We start from the raw sequence: 24,881 nt of genomic DNA, 5'->3' as shown, positions 1-24,881 counted from the left end.
AAAAAATATAAATTACGAAAAATATTCACAATTTTTTTTTTTCAAGACTAATTAGAAGTTTTTGAATTTAATCGTGTTTGCCTTTCTTTGGCCCCATGGTGGCTTATTTAGCAGTCACATAAAAAAATGAAGTGCATCAGCAATGCATAGGGTGCTTTGTTTGGGTACTCGATTTGAAAGAACCATATCGTAAATGTTATACGGACTAGTTTATTATGAGCAATACTGGAGATCTTACATGAAAACTGAGGAAAATTTTGATGAAAACCAAATCAGGGGTGTATGAAAATTGAGGTTTGACTGTATTTTATATTTGCATATATTAGTAACTTATGTCTTTTGACCATATTTCATTATACGCTACATACATTTTATGATGTTTTATTATAGTCAATTGCGGACCACTAAAAAATACAACCACGTGTATTTTTTTCCGTTTTTCAGCTAGCTCGTATTAGACTTATTGTGCAAGTGTACCTCATGAAATGTCTTATTCTGGTAAGACATTACAAAATAAAACATTACAAATTTCAAAGTAACATTGTTATTATAACTAATGCATAGTATAACTTGGACATCCTTGTTTTCCGAAGTCCGTTATTTGCTTTATACTGCCATATTTACAACAGATGCACAACAGAGAACAACATTCAAAGTGTGTTAAAAAAAAAAAAAAAAAACGTTCCCAAACCAGTTGAATTACAAACAGCAATTGGATTAGTACAGTATGTTTTCATACACTTAAATACTGGATAGTTTATGTATGATTTGGACTATTTTCATGCTCATGCTTTGTCTGTTACAAACAAGCTAGTACGACTTCGCCAAGGCCACATGCACGTTTGGGGCATTCTGGAGCACTCGTGTGTGTTTCTATTGTCAGATTGGCATATTGGTTTCATTGCTGTCATTCTCCCTCTACAGATGCTTGCTTTTAAGAGGAGAAAAAAATGAATATTATAAGCAGCACAAATGGATTGTAAAACACAAATGGCTGCTCCATTTGTGGACTGCTGGCATGCAACTTTTGTACAGGCCTTCAGTCTGCTCCTTAATAGGACCCTACGTACTCAAAACACTGACAGGACGAGTCTTTATCAACACATTTTTACATCCCTTGGTCACTCATTAACATACGTTGTAAAAGAAGTGATAAATGATAGCGGTTGTAACAACTTGATAAGTCTTTATGTTGCAATGTGGTCTCTTGACCTGATGCCTTCAACACTTAATGGAGGTCCACAAGTATTTGGACAGTGACTGACTTGTTAGTGTTTGGCTTTTATATCCCATCAAAATGCATTTGCAAAACAAACAAAAAAAATTAATATGTGACTGAAATCTAGACTTTTGGCTTGAACTGAAATAGCTGATCAACACGTGATGTGGCATGTTTTGGGTTGCAAGTTGTTGGAAAACAGAAGTGATGTTGTGTTACATTAAAATAATAACACTGTTGTGTTACTTGAAAGCGCTGACAAGCCGACCAGCAAAGTTCGAGTTTGTTTTTATTTTATGCTTATTGTATATCACTTTTTTTTTACATCTTAGCTGTCTATATAATTGTCATATTGGAAGTGTTCAAACCCACAATGTAAAATGCTAATCGCTAGCGCTTATATGGGATTTCCAATGTAAGTTAGCATCGAGCTAGCACATTTTTTGCCACGGAGAAATTATTTTGTATCTTGACATGCTTTATTTGCGTTTGTCCACTTCTCAGGCTCTGACATAGAATTCAAGTGAAGTAGACTAAATGTTAGATGTTAGCAAACATTTATATCATGTATCATCATTTATCATTAATTGAGTGCATCCCATAATCAGTTCACAGTTCCACGTGTCCAAAAAGAGTAGGAAGAAGCAAAGCTTATTAAATCCTACCCCTCCATCTGGTACTTTTACAATCAGTAACTGTTACATTTGTTCACTTCCTGCTTTCCTAATATAATTTAATTTTGTTTTTACTTTATTTTATTAATTTTTATTAATTTTATTTTTATTTTATTTTTTGTCATGTATCGAAGTATGATGTGATATGGTCCATACAATGACATAATGGGTACCATAGTAACTGTCAATATAGTGATATAAATAGCACATCATGACTGGTTCAAGACTCTACAAGGATGATGAGTACTTGGTATGTGACAAAAAAGAATAATATATATATATATATATATATATATATATATATATATATATATATATATATATATATATATATATATATATATATATATATATATAAATTAATAAAATAAAGTAAAAAAAAAACTTAAATTATATTAGGAAAGCAGGAAGTGAACAAATGTAACAGTTGGGATAGGCTCCAGTACCCCGCGACCCTTGTGAGGATAAGCGGTAGAAAATGAATGGATGAATAATCAAATTATTTGAGTTCGAAAAACTAATAAAAACCTATTGTTCCTTAAACAATTGTTATTGTTCATTCAACTCATTTTGTATTGGCACTACAATGAAAAAACTGTGAAAATTGAACAGCAAAGTGCTGATATTTGAGAATTTTGAGTTGAATTCCCACAATCCTGCAGCCAAACCTGTTGAGAACCACTGTTCAAAATACTTCTGGACATCCACATTTTCATCATTTTGATGTTTTTGGCCAATCACATGTTATATTATGCTATATCTTTGGCAGATGACCACTAGACTTTGTACAATGTTCAACCTGGGCGCCGACATCGGGTAGTATTATTTTACAAAGTGTACACTTACTTGAGCTTTGCTGAGAACATATGGCATCATACTCCATGACAAAAGTTTGATTCTGCAGCACGTCTGCAGTTTTATAGCACAAATAAAAAAATAATTATTTTAGCATAGGATCAAAAAAAGCTTCAGTGCAAAATATAACGTGTCCAGATGTTGGTGAAAACCAAAAGTAGGAAGACAATACGTGTTTAAAAGAGAGAGAGTGTGTTAATAATGTATAAAGCAATACAGAACATCTTACATATTTAAACAAGGCTTCACTCATAAGTGACAAGCTTGCATAAATACATTTTACACTATACGGGCAAAAGTCTTGGGACACATGTCTTAATCAATTCATTTTTCTCTTATCCTACCAAGACATTTTGAACTATTATATGCTTTCAGCCGAATGGGAACAGTTTGGGAACAGAGCACAAAGCAAGTTCCCCTAAAGCGGATGTCCTCCATGAAGCCATCTTCACCCCTTGGTGCAACATTCCCACTAGCCTCCAGGAAACACTTACATGCCCAAACCCATTTTGATTGGCTGATAAACAGCCTATTTCAGTTTAATGCTTGTTTATAATAAATGGCTTACTTTAGAATGTTTTTGTCTCGCTTCCATTTCTTATAACCTCTTTAAGATCCAACAGTGCGGAATGTAAATTCTTGTCATTTTTGAACTGGCCTTCAAATTTTGATCAGGAGTGCATTATCAGCTATTACGCTAATTTCTTAATCACTTTTCACACTAAGCTTAAATGTCAATGTTTTGTTCAGTTTCAGTTTTACGTTTGGACACCATTGCTGCAGGTGAAATGGGCGTCTGTCCAAATACTTTTGTTCATAAGGTGTATTTCCACTCTGTAAACTCTTTGGCATCCAGTTTCAATCTCATGTGACCACACGGTTCATGCATGTAAACAAAAGGTAGAGTCATAAAAAGCCTCGTTCATCCAAGCCTTTGGCTGTCACTGGGTTCCATTTTGCAGTGGGTTTATTGCTCGTATTGCCTGCAAAAATATGAATATAAACATCAACAATTTCAGTACTTATATAAGCGTTGCGTAAGACAGAGGCAACTTACTTGATTCGGGGTTGGCTATTTGCACATCTTGCGTGTCTGCAGCGAGTGCAGCATCTCGGCGCTCAGATGGGCCCGTTGCTCGTGGCACCGTGGCCGACAGCAGCAGCGGCCTCTGGTTGTGATACTTGAGACGGTACGTTTCCGTCATGCAGTTGTCCACGTTGAAGTACGTGGTGAGAGAAACCTCCTGAGTAGACGCCGCCTGTTCTGCTCTGTACCCCGCCAGTCTGTCGTCACTCTCGCACGACGATGGCGTGCTCCGTTCCGGGTCCGAGCCCGACTTGGAGCTGGCGTCCGAGAAGGTCCGCAGGCCGGAGATGTCAGGTTTCCTGTGGGGGCTGATGAAGGATGAAGTGGAAAGGCGAGGATTTGGTTGGAAGGGTTCTTGAAGCGTCCTGGGGCGAAACGCGGCCTCGCTTGTTTCGCCCTGATGAGGGGGAAGCCGCTGGCCGGGTCGGAGGTGAGGAGAGCCCGTCCCTGTCGTGCTGAGCTGACGCTGATTGCTCAGCTGGAGAGGCTCTATGGCGGCATTGCCAGGGGAATGATACGCTAGGGGGACATGAGGACACTGCGGGTCGGAGGCGGCGGCGGCGTCATTGGAGCGGTAAGTGTCTCTTTCCTCAGGCTCGGAGAGAGCGAGGTCATCTGAGCTGTTCCACTCCGAGCTGCTGGTCTTGGCAACGTGCCTTGGGGCCACGCTTTCCCCCGCGTGGCCTCGACTGCTTGTCAGCTCCTGCTGCTCGCTCTGCCTGTTATCCGGAGCCACGCACTCCCGCTCTGAAGACTTTCTGCAGTTACTGGAAGTGTACTTGGACTTGCGTCTGCACCACAGTCAAACAATAGCATCAGTAGTACAATAAACAAAGAACACAAGAATCCATCTGTATAAAATCATGTTGGTAGCATGTAAAAAAGCCATTACCAAAAAATGGCTTAACCCAAGACCCCCGCTATTGGAGGACTGGCTTTGTGTGATGAACACAATACATGACATGGAACTGTTAACACATAGATTGAGGACTGAAGAAGACATGCGTGGAGAAAAATGGGTGAAATGGACACTGTTCACGGACAAAATCAAGGAAATTACTCAAATTGCACCATGACAGGGAATGTGGGATAGCCAAATTGTGTGCTGTGTATGTCCAGTGCCCCCTTTTTGAGTCTGTTTGTATTGCTGTTGACGTTTTGTTTAGAAAAATATAAAAATAAATAAAAATAAAGTATTAAAAAAAAAAAGAATCCATATGGAAGATTATGGAAGATTTTTTCACCCTTCATCCAAAAGAGTTTATGAAAAGGTGCCTTTTACACAGCACTATTTCAACTACATCACTATAAAAACAATGGCTGACCACAGTTCTACCGTTGTATTTATGTTACTGGAGAGTTTAATTTAGAAGTATGGATGGCTCATCTGTGGGCATGAACGTTTGTTCAATACGTTTCCCAATCCACCAGCTACTTGCCTGGCATAGGAATTGTCGTGTCGTTTAGGGCAGTACATGTGAGGGGGGGGGGGGGGGGGTCGCTTTGACAAGATTGTGGTCTGTGCAAAATGTTCACTCCCTACAAAGAATCAATTGGGACATTCCTCCTTGAGCAAGCATGCCCAAAGTGCAGTCCAGGAACCGCAAATGGCCCATGACTTTGAATCTACAATTCAATTAGTAGATTGGTAGATCTAGAAATTATTATGATTTATATGCGGTTTTATAGATATGTAAATACATATTGTTAATGCATATTCATATCTATACAATCTTCAAATTTACTTCGAACCTACTTAACACTTGATGAGAATCCACTTAACAAGTAAAATACCTTGAACTTGGACTGCACTTAAGATGTGTATGTGAAACCTGGTCATGGTTCCTTCCCTGAGGTTTTGCCTGATGTTTACCTGCAACAGAATAAAAAACAAAGGTCATTATGCAGTAAACGCATCACATCATCTGCCTAACTGAACAAAAACAAGGATGCTAAATAGGACTTAGGGACTGTAATTCAGTTAACATTCTCTTCCAACTATATTGTACCAAACTACACGGACAACAAAAATGATTTTATCAGAGTAAATCTAATAAAACTTTGAATTGTATTACATTATATTTTCATTCATTCATTCATTTTCTACCGCTTTTTCCTCACGAGGCTGGAGCCTATCCCAGCTGTGTTTGGGCTAGAGGCGGGGTACACCCTGGACTGGTCGTCAGCCAATCACAGGGCACATATAGACAAACAACCATTCACACTCACATTCATACCTATGGACAATTTGGAGCGGCCAATTAACCTAGCATGTTTTTGGAATGTGGGAGGAAACCGGAGTACCCGGAGAAAACCCACGCATGCACGGGGAGAACATGCAAACTCCACACAGAGATGGCCGAGGGTGGAATTGAACCCTCATCTCCTAGCTGTGAGGTCTGCGCGCTAACCACTCAACCGCCGTGCCGCCCTACATTATATTTTTTATTATATAATTATATTTTAGATTAAAATTAACATTATTGAAACAACCCTTGAGCTTGTTAGCATAGATAACAGAATTAGAATTTGTGCACTACCAAAGGCATTAACAGGATTATGAGACAAATGTATTTATACATTACAACACATATATCAGTTATACGACAGAATTCTGGCATTAAACAAAAATTCCAGGAAATATTTAGTCTTTTCGTCTGTTTATATTAATTCAAGTAATCAAAGATTAATAATCAACAATGGTGCATCTATGAACCCTAAACTCAATCGTGCAGACACAGGGTGGCAGCACTAAGCAAGGAGTCCATCCCCCTCCACTTGCACACAGCTGGATGAGAGCATGAGCACGGCATCACACCCCTTATTACACCAGAGCAGCAAGGGGCAGCATGGCGCTGAATTCCAGCCCTTTATAAAAATAGACTATTTTCTTGGTTGTTGCCCTGCAAAGGTCCTTGCCAGGATATAAGCTGTTGCTGTGCGTCAGAGCGAGGCAACGGGGAGTCGTGCAGGAAGGCGGGAAGATATTTGTGTCGGCGCCAGCAGCCGTGTCCAGCTGTGCTTTCTGCATGAGCTCTGTGGGATTATCATCAGATTAAAACCTGCATAGGCTGCACTGGGTGAGGAGGTTAAAGAAAGTCAGTCCAAGCTTCAATGCCGACCTCTGGCATTAATTACATTTTATTTACTCCCCTTGTCATTAGCACCGGGAGATAACACCTCACCGCTTTGTTCTTTTAGATGATGGACTAAGAGATCCCTCACATTACATGCAAGAGTGGTGAGGGCATGAAGGGATTTAGCTGACCAAACATACACTTGAGTGTTTGCTTGCAGTTATTTGAACTTTATGAGCAACAAAGGGTTTTACAGTTCCAGACAAACTGGAGGAGGCCTTTTAAATACTTACAACATACCATTGTGTGACGGTGAGGACGTTACACTTGATTTTGCATCGCCTCCCTTTGGGTGTAGCTGGCTGTGAATGAGTGTAAAAGGGAAAAATATCACAATGAATCCTAGCATGTTTTCAAGACAAAACAGGAATTTGATTATTCACAGTCACAAAGCACAATTAAACACATAGCAGTAGCATAGTTGAGTGTGAGAGCAAATATTCAAAACCTGGACAGACACTTTTCTACAAGGTATGTTTTCATGAGAAGAAACTAATAAAAGCAATTTTTAAGGTTTCACAAAATACAATGTAGTCAAAACAACACACATTCACAGGTAATATGAATATGCTGAATAGGCTCTAAAAAAACCACAAATGTTACCACAAACTTACTTATGCATACTACTTACCCTTACTGAATATGTACTGTAGGTCCTGTTTTTTTTTTAAATTTAGCTGGTGACGCAATAGTTTTTACAACTTTCAGGCGTTTTCAAATGGTTACGTTTCTAGGCTCCAAAACAAAATGCTGTTGTTGGGTAAACAAACAAAAACACAGCTTTTCTGCACATTTCTTTTTCTGCTCTGTGACTAGAGCTTAACATCACATTGTAACTACTGATCAAGTATATATGTATATATTTTTTTATTAATTTTAAGATTAATCACATTTTGTTGTCAGTTAACTCTGAATTAATCACATTTAATCACAGATACAAATAGCTTTTTATCTTTAATAAGTAGGGGAAATCTTTTTGTGGTAAATGATTCAACGTGCAACTACAATGTTAATTACATCAAATTTTATGGTCCATTATTTAAAACAATACAGTCAGCAAACATGTTTTTAAGATTAAGATATGCCTTTATTCGTATTACTATTTTCTTTATTATATTAGCTTTTAAACTCACCCACAAACGTTCAGAGTGAGACCTCTCACAATGACAAAAACATGTTTTTGATAACAGTGTCAAAATAAGATTTGTTTATTTATGATACTGGTTTTAAATTTTAAATGTTTGTGAGTAAAAAAGCCCATTTAAGAACATTCAGAAATTATTATTATTATTATTAAGGATTTGCCTCAATGCCCCTTCCTTCATAAAATGTACAAATGAAAATACCTAAAACACAGGGCAATAGTCATAAAACAGTTAATCAAAATTGCAAACTTAATGTCATTTCATTTCTCTTTTAAAACACAATAAAATACATACAAATTAATAATTATGTTACAGTAAATATTATTTTATTACAATACTGCAACTATTAATTAGAAACCCCACAGTTTTTGAATGTTTAATGCGAACTGCGATTTGTCCGACTTTCATTGAACACATTGAACACACCATCTACCATTCTCTGATGATGTATGGATTTAATTTGATGTATTTTCTGCCTTTTTCTTTCATCTCATAATTGCTCCCATATGCAAATACTACGTGGGAATGCATAAGGTAAGATTTGTTGACTTTGAGAGCTAATGTCCATACACAACCTCCACCAAGTGGGACTTAAACTCAGGTGCAATAAAACTATAAACTAAAAACTCCTTTGTAATGACTATTAAAAAAATCAATGGTAACAAGTTTCTATTATTTGCCGTTTTATTATTATTATTATTATTATTATTATATTTATTTATTACTGATAGATTTTCTTTATTCTTGATTTGTTTATTTATTTTTCATCTTATTTTGTGCAGAAAAATAAAAAATAAGATATTTGAGAACAGTGGAATGTTTTATCAGAGCTTTTATTGTAGAAAATCGGAACCAAAGCACTGAAAAAGTTTGTATATTTTTCTGTTTTTAATAAATGCGTTTTTTTTGGGGGGGGGAAACCTGATGCGGCCCAGCCTTGCCCAGATCCTAGCTCCAGTGGCCCCCAGGTAAATTGAGTTTGAAACCCCTGCCCTAGTGGATGTGGACTTTGCTGTACTTAGCTACTAGTTGAGACTGAATAAACAGCGCCTCTACAGGCTGCAGCCAAGAAGTGCAGTCCATTTGACCTCGATGCAAGATATAATTCTTAAAAATGAATGAATTGATTATTTTTTATTATTTAGGCGGTGCTTTTTCTTATCGTGTTCACTTTTAAACACAGGTCTGTCTTACCTTTGGAACTGGGTTTCTGTTGTCAACCTCTGCTCTTTGACAGCAAAGCCATCAACGCCCGGCGAGTCAGGATTTGTGGAGCCACTGCTGAGCCTGTCGCTGCTCTCATAGCCCGACTCGGTCCTCTGAATTGTCCAGGTGTCACTCCTCAGCAGTGTCTTGGCACCACCCGTCAGCCTGCCGCCCCTCTGTTGTGTGGCCCTGCTGTCTGACTCCACTGAGCTGTGGCTTTCAGTCTCGTGTCGCTGGTCGTCCTCGTAAATGGTCATCAAACACTTCTGCTTGCGGTCCTCACCCCTTCGTACATGTTCCCGCTCGCGATCTCGACTTGGTTCAGCATGCACCCGCTCCTGGGACGAGGTCTTTGAATGTCGAGGGCTGTCATGTTGCTGTTGACGGCGTTGTTCCAGTTCGTTGAGTACCATATCCACATTTAGCACCTCGCGAATGGGTCTCCAGGTAGACTTGGATTTACTCCGGCTTCCTCCACTCCCGCCATTTTCCCACTGATCCTGGGAGCTATCCTGATCGGAGCAACTAGGGGACAAGTGGTTCTTATTGCTGTGCCCGCCACCCTGTGTGGGCCGGGATTGTCCACGTGGTTCCTGAGATGCTCTGCTTGAATGGGTCACTGACCTCTCGTTGCGTGGATAGCTTTTACATTTTTGTTCTTTCGGTCCATTTCCAGGAGGAGAGGCTGATCTTGTATGTGTCACATCTATAGAAAGCAGACAACCAGCATTTTCTAATCAACAATTCTTAGTAATGGCCCCCCCTACACTAAAAGATGTTACCTTTATGTTGGAATGGGTCTATTCTTCTGTGTGCTCTGTCCTTTTTAGTTGTTTCAACAGGTCTCTGCAAATTCTCCATAAAAGGATCCTGGAATCTATTCGGACTGCCAAGGGGATTTTTCACTGAGGAGATAAAGTCATGGAAAGGCAGATGAGTGGTTGGCTCAAAGGTGTACTTGATCTTATTTATTGAAGGATTTACTTTCTTTCTGCTACCCAATTCAGTGCAGTCACAGTACATGCACACAGTAGTCATTAGTCACTCTTTAATTTACGCTACATGTGCCGGGTGTAAACTACGTCAAGCCTATGTAATACTAGGTGGAAATGTAGTCCCTTTCAAATTGTTTTGCAGTGGGGAATTCTTGCTTTCATTCATTTCATACTGCTTATCTTGTTCATGGTCACAAGCTCACAGTGAAGCAACCATTCAGAAGTTAGTAAGGACTGAATGCATACTACCTGCAAGGGAAGAACCCACCATCAGCTTATCATCACTTCTGATATACAATTATTTTTGTCAATGTTTACTTGGGATATATAAATAACCCCAAAAATTGTATTGCACTTAATCTTGGTAACCTACTACAATTAGTACACAACATTACTGCAGTAATGTTAGTAATGTTAGTTTGTTCATAGATTTCAAAAGACACAAGACTTGACACAGCTTACAAGTCAACAGCGGTCAACGTTAGCAACTCCATAATAATATAGATTATGGCAAATTCAACAGTTCACGATCGATTACACGTAGCGGAAACCCTGTGTTTGGAGTGTCCCTGAATGCATCTCAAGATTCTGAGAAAGTGTTGTTCCGAGGCTCAGCGAACTAGAGACGTGTGTGTGAGTTGGAGATACATACGTACAGTATATGGCGTGGAATTGCACTGCTGTTGATGTGTTCAGGTCAAAATAAAGCCATAACAGAAATGATGGTATGTGTTAATTACACACGAAAAATTAAGTAATTAATGAAATAATGCGAGTTATAAGCTGTTAGCTACCTAGCTATTAATTTATTAGCTCTTCCGTTATATTTTTATCACAAAACTGTGAACAGCAACAAATACAACACTCTCACCTTCCTTCCTGTTGTACAATGATTGCATAATACAGGAGCCTCATTAGCAACATGAAGCAATACAACTGCATCATTAACACTGTTAAATGTGCTGCTACTTTCACCATCCCTGTGGTGTTTTTTTCCCGTATGCAGCTATTATGTAAACTGTGAGCACATTGCAAACTACAAACAAAAGAATAAACAAACCGATAGAACTGTCAAAACTCAGAACTATTATCTTTGTAACGGTAAAAATTTTCTCATTTGAATATGCAAGTGTACCTAACACGGTATATTTTTACATGTACACAACATATACACTGCTATATTTGACAAACAAATTACTTACAACTACTCTCAAAACAAGACTCCACTCCCATGCCAGTCAAAGAGTCCGGGCGCCACACCAAAGCAAAACAATCCATGGGAACTGGCAAGGCGTCATTGCCAACAAAACAAGCAGTGAAATAAAGTGATGCAAAACATGTGAAATGTCCATCTAACAGGGTACGAAGAGTGATGGCTGTGCAGCGAGCTGGGCCACGGGCGCAGGGATTAGGGAGGAAGGCGTGGGTGGTAATCTGCATGCAACAGAGGCATCATCCTCACGTCAAGTTCAAGCCAGCACACAGGGCGGGGGAAATCTTTCTGCCTGCGATTTAATCGCACTCACCCAAATCCCGAGGCCAGTCATAAGAGTCATAAGTCTCGAATTTGCAGCCCCATCAGAACTTACAGAGGTACTTACAGTAATTGTTTCAGTAATGTTTTTCATGTTTTTTGGCAGAGTTACCATACATTATCTCAGCCTGCTAACAATATAGGCTGATTGTCCAGTCTCTCAATGGTAAATGTATGTGGTTTTTAAATAAATTGATATTTATAAATTGTATGAGTAATAGTGGATTACCTGTTCCTTCACCGTTTACTTGGCCTTTGTATCGAGGACACATCGTGGTCTGTCTTGGTGCATCCTCGTTAGACACCGCCGTCCCTTCAGGGTTGGTGTAAAACAGAAGAAGTGGTTGAAAATGTCCCCTGACGCATTTAGAGGCAACGTCTTTCCATTTGGAGCCGATCTAGGAATGAGACAGGTTGGCTTTAAGAGCAATTAACAGACAATGATGGGAAGATAAAACACAGCCGAGGCCCATTTACCTCCTTTACAGTGGCATCATCAAAAAACATCCATTTTGAAGATTTGGTGTGATAGGCAAAGGCTGAATAGTGTTTGCTGGAGAAACAGATCATCCCCACTAGATGTAGCTCGCTCCGTTTGGCGTTTTCATCAGTGACACGGTTGAAAAGCTGAGACACAAATCATAAATAAAGAACAACTTGTGTTAGCCATTTAGCGTTTAATTTTTTAGGGTTTATAGTACTCAAAACAGCATCATTTTTGGTTTAAAAGCGGTTGAAAATGCAACAAATGACCAATTAATGAGGGCAAACTTGTGTTGTCATTGATCTTGTTTGGCAAAAAACAATATTATTGTTAACATTTCCCGAGCACAAATAAACCACTAATGTTATAACAAATTCTAATAATAATACAGTATGTCATAATGCAATATTTCCTATAATATGTCACTTTCACTCAGTAAAGTTGCCGTTTGTGACATCTATTTTCTCACGGGCAATTCATACTGTCTGTCAATTTTTAATGAAGAAGACACCCTCTCAACTCTTTATCTTCCAACACATTATCGCAGATGTGCCTGACTTTCACGGCTTCCGTCCGTATTCAATACAAAACACGGAATAATGATGGTGCATTCATTGCACCTGGGGAACAGCATATAGGGTGCAGTTGAACATTAATAAAACGGTGCTTGCGTCGGATTTTACCAATACCCACAAATGTGAACGCATCGAGTGCATCGGCTAATTCACTGGAATTGCATCCATATCCAGTGAATTAGCCGATGCACTCGCATCGCGTGCATCGATTAATATTGATTATTTTCCACACGCTTAGTGATTAAAAACATGACAATCTCGTGACACCCCTAAAAAATAAGTTATGCTTCTTCCTACTCCTTTTCAGAAGTGCAAATGTCATCACATGATGGTCCTTAATGTAACTTGTTGCCCGAAACAAATAAAACATACATATAATACAATAACATGCCATTTGATGGAAAACATTATTACATCATCTTACCCCACACAAATTCAACCGTGGGCCGAGCGACCGAATGACGTCATCTGTCAGATCGGACTGCTCCGCGTCCCAGACAAAACCTATAGTGACGATCTCTGGGCAGTTCATGAGCACACGGCGGATCTTGATGCTTTGGCCGCAGTCTCGCTGAAAAAAAATCAAATAATTAAGCAAAATGTAGAATTCCACAAATAAAGATAACACATTTTTACAGTCAAACCTCGGTTTTTGTCATTAATTTGTTCAAAAAGGTGAGACAGAAATGCAAACATACCAAAACCGAGGCAATTCTTACAACAGGAGATCATGTAAATCCAATGAATCTGTCTCAGGCATCCGAAAATATTGACAAAAAATACATTTTATACAGAATAATTCTAATTTTACGTGCATAAAACAATGTGAAATAATGATGACGACTGGATGGAACTCATTGTTGATGCAGATTTCCAGTACATCCTGGCAAGATCAAACTCAATCGTGATTTTCACTTTTTTTTTATCAAATTGCTGGCGCTCACAGCTTTCTTTGGGACCTATGGAGGGTTATTTAGCAATCACACTCAGACAGTGATTCAGCAATGCGTTGCCTGCTTTGACTGTGCACATACTAGCTTGTTAAGTGTAATACTGTACAAAAACCGAGGTTTGACTGGATAACAATAGCTACACAGTGCTAGCTCAAAAGTGGGTGCAGTTACAGTTATTACAATTATTAGACCGCTCTTGTTTTTTCAGTTTCTTGGTCATTTTAATGCCTGGTACAACTAAAAGTACCTTTGTTTGGACTAATATAACAGTGACGACAAAAATAGCTCACAAGATTAACATTTTTTAGCAGTACACTCCCATAGTTACTTGTTATAATCAAGAAAACCATGGAAGCTGCTAGATATCAGCTAGCTCTTGTGAGCTATTTTTGTTATCATCATTCTATTTGTCCAAAGAAATTGTACCAGGACATTAAAATAGATCAATAAACTGAAGAAACAAGGGTGGTCTGATATTTTTTTACATAACTGTAAAAGACAGTAAAAGATAGACAAAGATGAATATGGTTAAGCAAAAGTGATTGCTAACATTAGCTGCTAGCGCCATTGTTACTTGTTCAATACTGAAACAAGTTTAAAAAAAGGAGCTTTTTGCAAGTCCTACTGGGAAGACACTGTTTGTATATCTGTAGCTTTAATGCTAATGAATTACAATATCAAGGATGTTTTCATGATGTCAAACACGGAACTTAATTAGTGACCGTTTAAGCGCCTCGTCTCTCAGAAGTGGAACAAACAAGTAAAAAGATAGATTTTTCTCATGTTTGGTGCTTTTAAACAGGCTCAAGTGACACATAATTTCATAGTAGTGGACCTTTAAAGTATACAATATCTAGGTGACGTGTAAAATATTAAGCCGGCATAGCAAAGTGAAACCAGAGGAGCAAGCATCATCCAAAGCTAGGAAATAAATATCGGATTTATTAGCGTGCTGAAAAAAAAAAACTATCTGACACTAGTAAATGTACTGCTCATAATAGGGACATAATAATAATGTATTGTTATGTTCGCTTTGCAAATTTTGAAAGAAAACTGGCAAGGCTCACAACACTGGCACAAGACAGCAGCAGCAGCAGCAGCAAATACAGATGAAAGAAAAAACAGAGGCTAAGCCCTTACTGCTATTTATATCCTAACACCATTCTGGCACCATCTCCTTCCTTCAAGTGCAGCACCACAGCAGAAAGAACAACATGTACTCTTAAAAAGTTCATTCATTCATCATGGTGTGTCAATTCTACAGAATATACGTGCAAACCGTTTAGCTGAGGGACTAAATCATTAATGGCTAGTAGGTGAATAAGCGTTCACAAGACATTTGTTGTTTAAAAGAGCTCGTAAAAGAAGCATGCAGGCAATGAATGACATACGGGGCAGCTGCGGAGGTCGCCTGTGTTGTTTGCTGCCTGCAGCAATTCTCCAAACATGTCTGACCTGAGACGCTCGGTCCTCCCTGTTGTGCGTTCTACCTGTTGGCTGCATATAGACAAACACAGCAGACAGATGCTTGGTATTTTGTTGGAGAACCCCTCACATTTGAACATCGGAGTGATAATATAAACATGCTTACAAAGCAAATAATTCACTTTCTGTTTGTTTGTAAACCAGGTCCATTGCCTTCTCTACTTTGGTTTCTTTTCACACGAAAAAAAATCAAATTGCAACCAAAATGGGTCACAAGAACCCGATACTGTATCAATATATTCTCTTACTGGTTGTAACTATGTAAACTGGAAGTTACTGACCAAGTTAATGTGACATGACAGTATTTTCTCCCTAGGAAAAAGTCTGAAAAAGACTTATATTCTTATATTCGGGGTCTCAAGTGTTATACCAACAAGTGGCAGCAAACGACTTCTCCATCCAAGCAAGTGAAATCACTCACACAGGCATAAGAGTCTAAAGTCTTACATCCTATGTCATTCTCCATGGAAGTAGCTCAACCAACATATACAGACAAGGTCACTGACACGTACTTCACTTTTGTTGTTTTGTTGGCTGTTTGAGTGACACTGAAAGGGAAAGCAGGAAGTAGACCGCTAACGAACGAGATTGGACAAACAAACATGACAGTTTGCGTCATTAAGTGTTGGACAAAACCGAAGCATATGAGAAATTAAGCAACTTTTTAATTAGGAAAGAGTGTAAATCCAATTAATCTGTTCTAAACACTGGCAAATATGAACAAAAAAACATTTTATAGGGCATAATTAATACCTTTACATGCAGAAAACAATGCAAACTAGAAAAAAACGACAAGTAAAATGATAAATGAACATTTAACATCACATTTACCTTTATTGAAGATTGTTTTTGGTGAACACGGTAATGAATGGAGGGAGGAAGGAAAGGGGATGGAAGAGCCACGGGGACCTTCAGCAGCAGCTCAATCCCTTTCTGCAATGTGTCTCCCTAAAACCATTTCCCCGGCAACATATGTTAACTAGGAACCTTTCCTTTACAATGCTATTGTAAAAGATGTTACCTTCATACTTTGATATGAATTCTTTATTGAATTCATTCACGTTTCCCACCTTTTTGATACTCCTTTGGCACTTTGCAGCCGCACTCAAATAGTGTCGGACGCTTGAATAACTCATCAGTGAAGGGTGCAAAGTGCATTTTATGAGGAAGTAGACCAATACAAGTTGTTCAGCGTATTGTGTGCGTGCTATGAACAAATAAACCAAACAAACAGTCCTGATGATTAAGGAATTCCATGGCTGGAATCTGTCTATACAAAATAACATCTGTCTTTTAGTCCCAACTCTAAAAGAACCACTATCAATTCCTCACAGAGACTGAGTGGCCAATGCATAGATGCATTGTTTGGCCGTAATACCCGAGACAGTCCTATCATAACCACTGTATAGGTACAAGAGTTTATTTCACTTTTGCAAACCATCAACCTTGGTTTAAGTCAAAGTTGACTCAAATACATCACAGTCATCTATAAAGGGGAGATGTGTTTTTATTAAATCGTGACTGGTACAGGCGCCACTAAAAGGAATAAACATGACATTTCAAATGTTTATTTAGCTTTGACCTATTGTCTATTTTTAAAGATTTACTGGTGAGTCAAGTACCTACCATAGAGCTGTAGTTGAGACATAGTGGACTAACTCTGTGAACGGATGAGGATCTGATGATGCACCACAGCAGCGACACACAAACTGCAGTGGAAAAGGTGCACATGAATACACATTTTATGAGTAGTGTAGGAAAAAAAGCAAGATCAATAAGAATGTTACCTGTTCGTAAAGCATCATTGCGAACTTCTGATGAGTAATGCAGGATTTGGATGAGCAAGAGTCGGTTGCAGTGTCTGAGACAATGTGCAGATGAATGCGCTCCAGGATGTTTTCCTAATAAGTGCAGGGATGGTTAGTTTATCTTGTGAAATCGACATTACATTCCTGACACTAAAAGGCAGCAGAATCATGTACTCAAACGTATCAGTAAAGAAAGATTTAATTAGTATAAAAATAACTTACTAAAAGGCGTGAGTCAGAAAAGCAGTAAAGCATAGTGAAAGTGACTGTCGTAAGCTAATTATTTTTTATGATGTTTCTGCCTAGTAACAAGTGGCCATGCAACATGTGATTTAACCATTAAAAATCTGATCTGATTTGCTGCATCTGATAGCTTCCGAGCTAAAATATGGGGGGTGTCATGAGACACAAATTGATACCGGATCCATGAAAACAAGACGACAAAATGTTCTTATTAATTTAAACAAAGGTTTGAAGAAAAGTACAATCAAAAAATATATGACTGGATATTTTCATAGATAGCTTGGTGTGGGTTACGGCTGGAACAGTAGTCCGTGTTTTTATCAGGTTTTTTTATGAGGGATTATTGTGCCTGCTGTGAGAATTGAACCCTGCAATAAAAGCCTGTTGTTCTGGCGACCAGGTCTGATCTCTTCACCGAACATTAAGGTACCACCACTGACTCCAAGTAACCAGTGCGGAGTACTACATTTCATCAACGTCTTCTGAATGCCTTAGATTTTGTAGTGTAGTTCATTTAGCTATTATTATGCTTGAAAAATGTGCTATAATATGGACATACTTTTACTCATAATAGTCTGTATTCAATCATGAAACAGCGTGATATATTCATTCATTCATTAATTTTCTACCGCTTTTCCTCATGGGGGTTGCGGGGGTGCTGGAGCCTATCCCAGCTGTCCTTGGGCGAGAGGCGGGGTGCATGATATATTAATTTATTTTAAAAAAGTGGTCGCATGAAAAAGTGAAATTCAAACCACGAAGTGGCGAGGGACGTACTGTAGTTTTTCTGGTATGCAGCCTACGTAAGTGGTCGGACCCATGCCAATTTACTTCAATTTAACAGCCCACTGACTTTTAAGAGCCAAAGGTACAGTGTCAACATACAAAGCACTCGGCAGCATCGTCCATGAGGCCAAGTTGGAAGCGTTGCTCGTCCTTGAATGTCTCAGCAAGGGCGTTCCGCAGGCTGTCTGAGGGGAGCACGCGCTCACGACTCTGCTGAAACTGGCTGAATATGCTCTGAAAGCCAAAAAATGGAATACATCACTCATAACTTTCATTAAAGCTATCCATCTCAACATTTATCCCATTCACATTCAGAGGCGGGGCGTGCCAACAGGCAGGGCCCCATGACCGATAAACTGCCTACATTATAATATTATTGTATATTACAATATACAATATTACAGTATAAGTGAAACAAACCTTCAATGCGCAGAAAATGCAGGAATCACCAAGACAAAAGTGCCCTGAGAGGTGCCTCAAACTTCTCCTGAAAATGTCCAGCTGCCAAAGCACCTGGAAAGGATGGACATACTGTAAGTGCTATGATCTTCCTTCCAGCTTGAAATTCAATCTAAAATTTCAATGGAGAAAGGCATAAAACTTCAACAACAATCCAGAAACTGAAAAAACTAGGCATGGTGAGACATGACATTATATAATATGTATATATTTTGTAGTACGGTTGTACTTGCGTAGGTGGGTGGATTGATGACAGATTTTGTCTAGACAGAATGCGAAAGCAACAGGGACCAAAGGCACTGGTATTAAAATATGCTCTTTTTTAATATTTGGGGTAGAAAAGTGAATGTGATATCAAATTAAAGTTCATGTCACGTTTTATCAGATTAATTAATCACAGGCTTCATTTCACATTTTTGTAACATTACTAAAAAAAATGATTCGGTTAGAATCTGTTTTGGTTAGAGCCCCACCTTCTGGAACAGATTAATGACACTAACCAAGGTTACCCCTGCATGTAGACATATATCTCATTTATAATTAATTACTTTTTTAAAGAATATGCTCAGGGCCAATGAAAAATGAGCTGTAGGCCAAAACAGGTCTTTGTGCTGCTTTGTCATCTTTGTCTTAGCAACAATGTTGTGTCCAGATTGTGTTGTCAAATCAGGTAGTGACAGCATAGATTGACATGTACACACAATAGACGACTGGGTGACAGAATCGCTGCTGCTGCTAAAATGATTGAGTGATTTACATTTTTAAATGGATTTATCATGCCCAAAAAGTGAGCCCCATTTAAGTGAACAGGTGACACACGTGGTAGATAGCCAGCTAACTATGGCCGCTTAGCTAGCAAGCTAGCTTGAAACTAGCAAAGCTACAGTTACAGCTACAGCTACAAACTAGCTAGCTCGTACAAAATAACATGAAGAAGTAAAATGTATTACATATTGAGAGAAGCTTCACCTGAACAGCGCTGTTTAGGAAGCAGCTATTCTGTCCGGGTTCATTCAGGAGGCCTTTGGTGAGAGCGAGAGACAACATGCTGCCAGGCTGGTAAGACTTCTTCAAGCCACCTCCTCCAGGTTTCTTAAACATCTTCACCCATGCCATTGAGTTAGAACTTGCAGCTGGGGAGACAAGGAGCCACTTTTGTTCAGCATTTTGTTCATTAAAGATGCTAAAACCATTTCAATGTAGGTCAATATATGCTAAGCTAGCTGAACAAAATAACATCTTAGCTTTGTGTTGTGGGTGACTAAAGAAATTAGCATAATGTCTAACAATCTAATCTGTCTAATAATGCCACAGAATAGAATATTTTTCTGACTGTTAGAATTTAGATGCTTTGTTACGGTGGTTCACACAACAAGATTGCGTGCATATTTTCATGTAGGGTTTGAAATATATAGCCAATTAATTGGGGAATTATTAATGAACAAATTAAATTATTTTTTATTGTCCATTAAATAATTTAATTGTAAAATATTTTCTTTTAAAAATGATAAAAAAAATGTAAAAAAAGATTTTTTTTCTACAAATATATAACATAACATAAAATTTGCTGTATTTATTGCAGTTGTGTATCAAATCCATCCATCCATTTTCCATACCGCTTATCCTCACGAGGGTCACGGGCATGCTGGAGCCTATCCCAGCTGTCTTCGGGCAAGTGGCGGGGCACACCCCGGACTGGTCGCCAATGTGTGTGTATATTCATTCATGCATTCATTTTCTACCGCCTTTTCCTAACGAGGGTCGCGGGGGTGCTGGAGCCTATCCCAGCTGTCTTTGGGCAAGAGGCAGGGCACACCCCGGACTGGTCGCCAGTGTGTGTTTATATTCATTCATTAATTCATTTTCTACCGCCATTTCTACCGCCATTTCCTCACGAGGGTCGCGGGCATGCTGGAGCCTATCCCAGCTGTCTTGGGGCAAGAGGCAGGGCACACCCCGGACTGGTGTGTGTGTGTGTATATTATATACTGTATATGATTCAAATGATCAACTACTATGAAAGAGACTTGTGTTAGACATGTAGATTTGTGTGGTATATTTTGTGTGGTATATTCAGTTCAAGGCTGCACAGCAGTCTAGTGGTCAGCTAGGAGACCTGAGTTCAATTCCACCCTCGGCCATCTCTGTGTAGAGTTTGCATGTTCTCCCTGTGCATGCGTGGGTTTTCTCCCAAAAACAAAAACCCAAAAACATGCTAGGTTAATTGGCGACTAGGTATGAAAAGGTGTAAATGGTTATTTGTGTATATGTACCCTGCGATTGGCTGGCGACCAGTCCAGGATGTACCCCGCCTCTTACCCGAAGACAGCTGGGATAGGCTCCAGCACCCCCCGCAACCCTCGTGAGGAAAAAGCGGTAGAAAATGAATGAATGAATGAATGGTACAGACAGAAACCCTGACGTGATGCATCACATGACATTACTAATGTCATGTTGCACTTCTTTAGACTGCAAACTCGTCGCCTCAAGTGCTTCTGCTAATGGTTAGTCCTATTTATCTAAGGAAACTACCTCTGTAACAAATAGAGTTTTCTTAAAGGTCAGTGCTGCCTGCATCATTATGGCTGCTGCATGTATTGTTGCACTGGTCCAAAGCAGCCAATATGGCCGAAACATGCTCATATTCAATCTTGTACAAATGATGTTACTACATTAACAGCTCAGCAGGATTATTATCATCATCTTTGCATGGCACTGTGAACTATGGCGCCATAACAAGTTGATGTTGATAAAACTTCATCTTGGACACGGTTTTTATTACATCACTAATCCAAATGAGTGAATTGGAGGTGTGCCAGATGAATCATCATCATATCCTCTACCTTCTCCCGACTGCGGGGGGGACTTGCTGCCGTTGGACATGCTGGGAAGTGGGAGCTGGTGCAGTGCATTGGCCTTTGGCTCCATCCATTTCATCCCCACGCCCCTGCCGAGCGCTTTGTTGAAAGCATGGTCAAGATCAGCCACAGGGCATCTTCATACATGCGCTTCTAGACATTGAAGGGCAGCTAAAAGGTAGATGGGAGGAAAGGAACTGTTAAAATAAACATGCCACAAAGCCATAAACCCGCTAACTGAAGCTACACATTCACAAGAAAGTGTTTTGTTAGAAATCACTGGTGCAGATTGTGCAATTCATAGTTCAACCAAAACAATTCCAATGTTTCAGATAATGAGGTTTGGAAGTGAATCATAAAATAAGGTTGCGATCGCTCTGAACGTTCAGTTCAAGAGGGCGTTCTAACACTGGTGGTTTGTGATGTCACAGATTGCTGGGCTTTCTTATATGGGTGTGCACTGTAGGAGATACACTCTCTGCACTCCCCTAAGCTATGCTTCTCTGTTTACGGTGTTAGCAATGTCTCCCAGGCAATGTTTCTTTGGGTGTAAGGAAAGCTACATTTGTTTACAATTCCAAACGAGGAAAAGATCAGGCACAAGTGGTTGAAGTTCCTGATTCCCTACTAGGAAAAATACAGTAATCTGTCAACAGTATTTCAAACTGGACTGTTTTATGTAGTGTAAGCGTGAAGAAATATTGAGCGGAAATTGACAATTGTATCTATGGTCGCTGCCAGTTGAGTTCCAGAGAGAGGTACTGGAGGTACTGGAGCATTTTTATTGTCATTTATACAGTGGTAACTTTGCATACCAGTGTCCCTACTAACAAGTTTGTTTAAGATGCAACATCTTAAATTCGGCTGAATTTCTGCTTTGAACTGCAAGCTAAAATTTGGGTTACAAGCCGCTAGTCACCATCAGAAATAGTTGAGGGCAGCTATTGAGGGGGCTTGTGTCAATGTGACAAAGGCGGAAGTGAGTGAGCAAACACAGCGCTCGATGAGATGGCAGTCAAAGCTCGCAAAAACATTTATTATCTTGTGTTTGTATCACTGTGCGATGCCGCTTGTACATCGTTGTGTATATGTTGCACATTGTTTACATGTGCGGATGAATACCACTGCAATGCCAACACATCGTAGCACTGGAACATATGCAAAACAATGGACAAGCGGCAGCACACAGTGATACTAACAGGGAGAAAATAACACCAAGCAATTGAGAGACCTGACCTTTTTATAGGCAACATTTTTGTGATACAAATATATTTTATCTTTTGAAGGTATATTGTTTTGAGGAGCAAAACGCTTAATTAAGAGACCCCAGCAACAACAGAACTACTCTCCTCCACAACAAAATACAACCAGAACAGAACGAAGTGAGGGAAAAGTCACCTTTGATGCACTACAGTGCTGATCATGCCTGATCTGTTGTTTATAAATGACAATGATATGGCAACATATTGTGTATTTTTGTAAGATTTGGTCACAGGAAGAAGAAAATTTACATATCCCCTCCTGAGATTAAATCTTTGTGGGAACTCTGCTCATATTCATGCATCTATTGGCATTGTGTTAATGTATTTATCTAAAAATAGCTAATATTCTGTTTACCTTATATACTGTAGCTACATGTGGGGAAACTAATCACACTGCACACTACAATAGCAATCATATTGTTAAGTTAATACCTTTTGACATTTTCAGTCAAATGATAGTATTGCTACTATTAGAATTTTAGATAAAGCTCTAGATAAAGCTCTGTATACATTTCATTATCGGCAATCACAAATTCCAAACTTTCAAATGCATCATTCATCAAGGAGAGAGTCAGTCATGGCATCTGTCCTGGTGAACAGCACATTTAAAATTTCAGTAGCTTTGCACTGGAACGTTAATCTTTTATGGCCGTAATGAATTATCACTTTGATAGGATGAGGAAGAGGTGCTCCCATCAATAATAAGAGCTATTTTATTCTAAATGACATTTTGACTTATGACTGCTTCTGTGTTGTGATCCCAATCTAAAGTGTCACACAAAAATGAAGTAAAATGTAATAATAATAATAATAACAGTCAAGTCACATTCTAGATTTAAAATTAAAAAAAAATAATAATAAAATAACTGATTCCACTCATTTCTGTCCCCACATTTATGAAATGAATTGACACCGTGTCCATTATGTAAATCTATAATAAAGCCCCCTAGAGCTTCAGTCCCCCCACGTTTTTGCACCATGCACTCTGTGACACCATGTGCTGCCATGAAATGGGTGGCCTATACAAGTGTGACATAACACACTGGCTGTGCCTTGGGCTTCTCAGTGATGAATTTACATGTAAACAACATGCACATCGATAATGTGCGCGTTGAAAACAAGCTGCAGTTTGCAATGGCTAGCAGAAGCATGGCCAACTGTGTGAACGGTTAAAAAAAAAAAAAAAAAAAACATGCCGCAACTTGCATGACAGCCCTCGTAGCAAAACATGAGGCATGCAGACTCACCTTTAAAAGAGGGGATGCAGAATCTATCGCAGTGGTCTGTCAAAGATCCAATGTTTTTTTTCTGTTTTTGCGCCAAATCGTGCGAATCCAAAGCGGGCTAGGAGCGCCTACTGCAGATATGTGCAGTGCTATCTGTCATAGTGCAGCATTGGCAATCCCTCCGACACGCAGGCTGCAGCCTTAACCCTCTGCTTGGTGCCACAGAGCTGTCCGGGACACTTTAATTTCGCTTAAAAATCCACCCATCCCCTTCCCTTTTTTGTGTGAGTGATAAACGAGGCCAGTGATGGTTTGTGGCCAGAATGTCCGACGCGGATTAGTGATGTTTGGAGACTTGAGAGGTCAAACTCCGCCCCTAGTGTAGCCTCAAGTGCACTGCCGCTGTGTTCGCACTCCTCGCAATCCCCTGCATGGCAAAGTGTGTGCTGGAGGAGGAGGAGGAGGAGGAGGAAGGTCAGACTTCCAACTTGTCATGATGATGATGAGAGAAGACATCACATGACTGCACCGGTTTCATAATCATGCAGCAGTGTGGGGACTAAGCCCTGCCTGTGCTTTAGAAAGACTCAAATGTCAGGTAACTGGTGTTATATTTAGATCATTCACAGTCAAACAGCACTTGTGCAAATATGACACGTTTGTTTTTCACTCTTATCCTAATTAAATAACTTGGAAGATTTCAAATAAGATGACAAAGGCTATAAATGAGATATTTTCAGCTCTAAAAAGGGACATGGATTCACAAAAGGGGGCCAGATGGAGGGTCCTGCATGGCAAAGCCTGCAAAACTGAGCAGGTTTTAAGAGTACACATGATGACTCAAAGTGGCTGATAATGCATCCAAGCCCAGGTCAGCAAAAAAAACAAAC

General features: G+C 39.3%; 1 protein-coding gene across 1 annotated transcript; it reads right to left on the bottom strand.

Moving 5' to 3' along the window:
- Positions 1 to 2,239: 2,239 nt before the first annotated feature.
- On the bottom strand, positions 2,240 to 24,428 carry usp53b (ubiquitin specific peptidase 53b). Its single transcript, XM_058089276.1, has 17 exons — positions 24,013 to 24,428; positions 21,489 to 21,674; positions 19,615 to 19,778; positions 18,607 to 18,699; positions 18,286 to 18,420; positions 17,137 to 17,250; positions 16,976 to 17,058; positions 15,256 to 15,361; positions 13,336 to 13,482; positions 12,330 to 12,479; positions 12,082 to 12,250; positions 10,106 to 10,228; positions 9,312 to 10,029; positions 7,213 to 7,274; positions 5,630 to 5,708; positions 3,806 to 4,626; positions 2,240 to 3,731 (listed from the first exon to the last, which is right to left on the bottom strand). The coding sequence occupies exons 2-17, from the start codon at positions 21,580 to 21,582 to the stop codon at positions 3,655 to 3,657; spliced, it is 3,135 nt and encodes a 1,044-aa protein (XP_057945259.1). The 5' UTR covers positions 21,583 to 21,674; positions 24,013 to 24,428; the 3' UTR covers positions 2,240 to 3,654.
- Positions 24,429 to 24,881: the final 453 nt, after the last annotated feature.

This window comes from Doryrhamphus excisus, chromosome 1, assembly GCF_030265055.1.
Source record: "Doryrhamphus excisus isolate RoL2022-K1 chromosome 1, RoL_Dexc_1.0, whole genome shotgun sequence".
NCBI classification, from domain to species: Eukaryota; Metazoa; Chordata; class Actinopteri; order Syngnathiformes; family Syngnathidae; genus Doryrhamphus; species Doryrhamphus excisus.
The sequence above is the reverse complement of the archived record's forward strand: the minus strand, read 5'-3'. Positions and strand labels throughout refer to the sequence as shown.

Bases quoted from the DNA above. Each gene is read 5' to 3' on its own strand.
- usp53b (XM_058089276.1), bottom strand. From the start codon at position 21,582: ATGAAATGGATGGAGCCAAAGGCCAATGCACTGCACCAGCTCCCACTT. The intron at 12,251-12,329 runs GTAAATGGGCCT...TCTCATTCCTAG, and splicing joins ATGATGCCACTGTAAAGGAG to ATCGGCTCCAAATGGAAAGA. The intron at 5,709-7,212 runs GTATGTTGTAAG...ATTCTGTTGCAG, and splicing joins GTCCTCACCGTCACACAATG to GTAAACATCAGGCAAAACCT.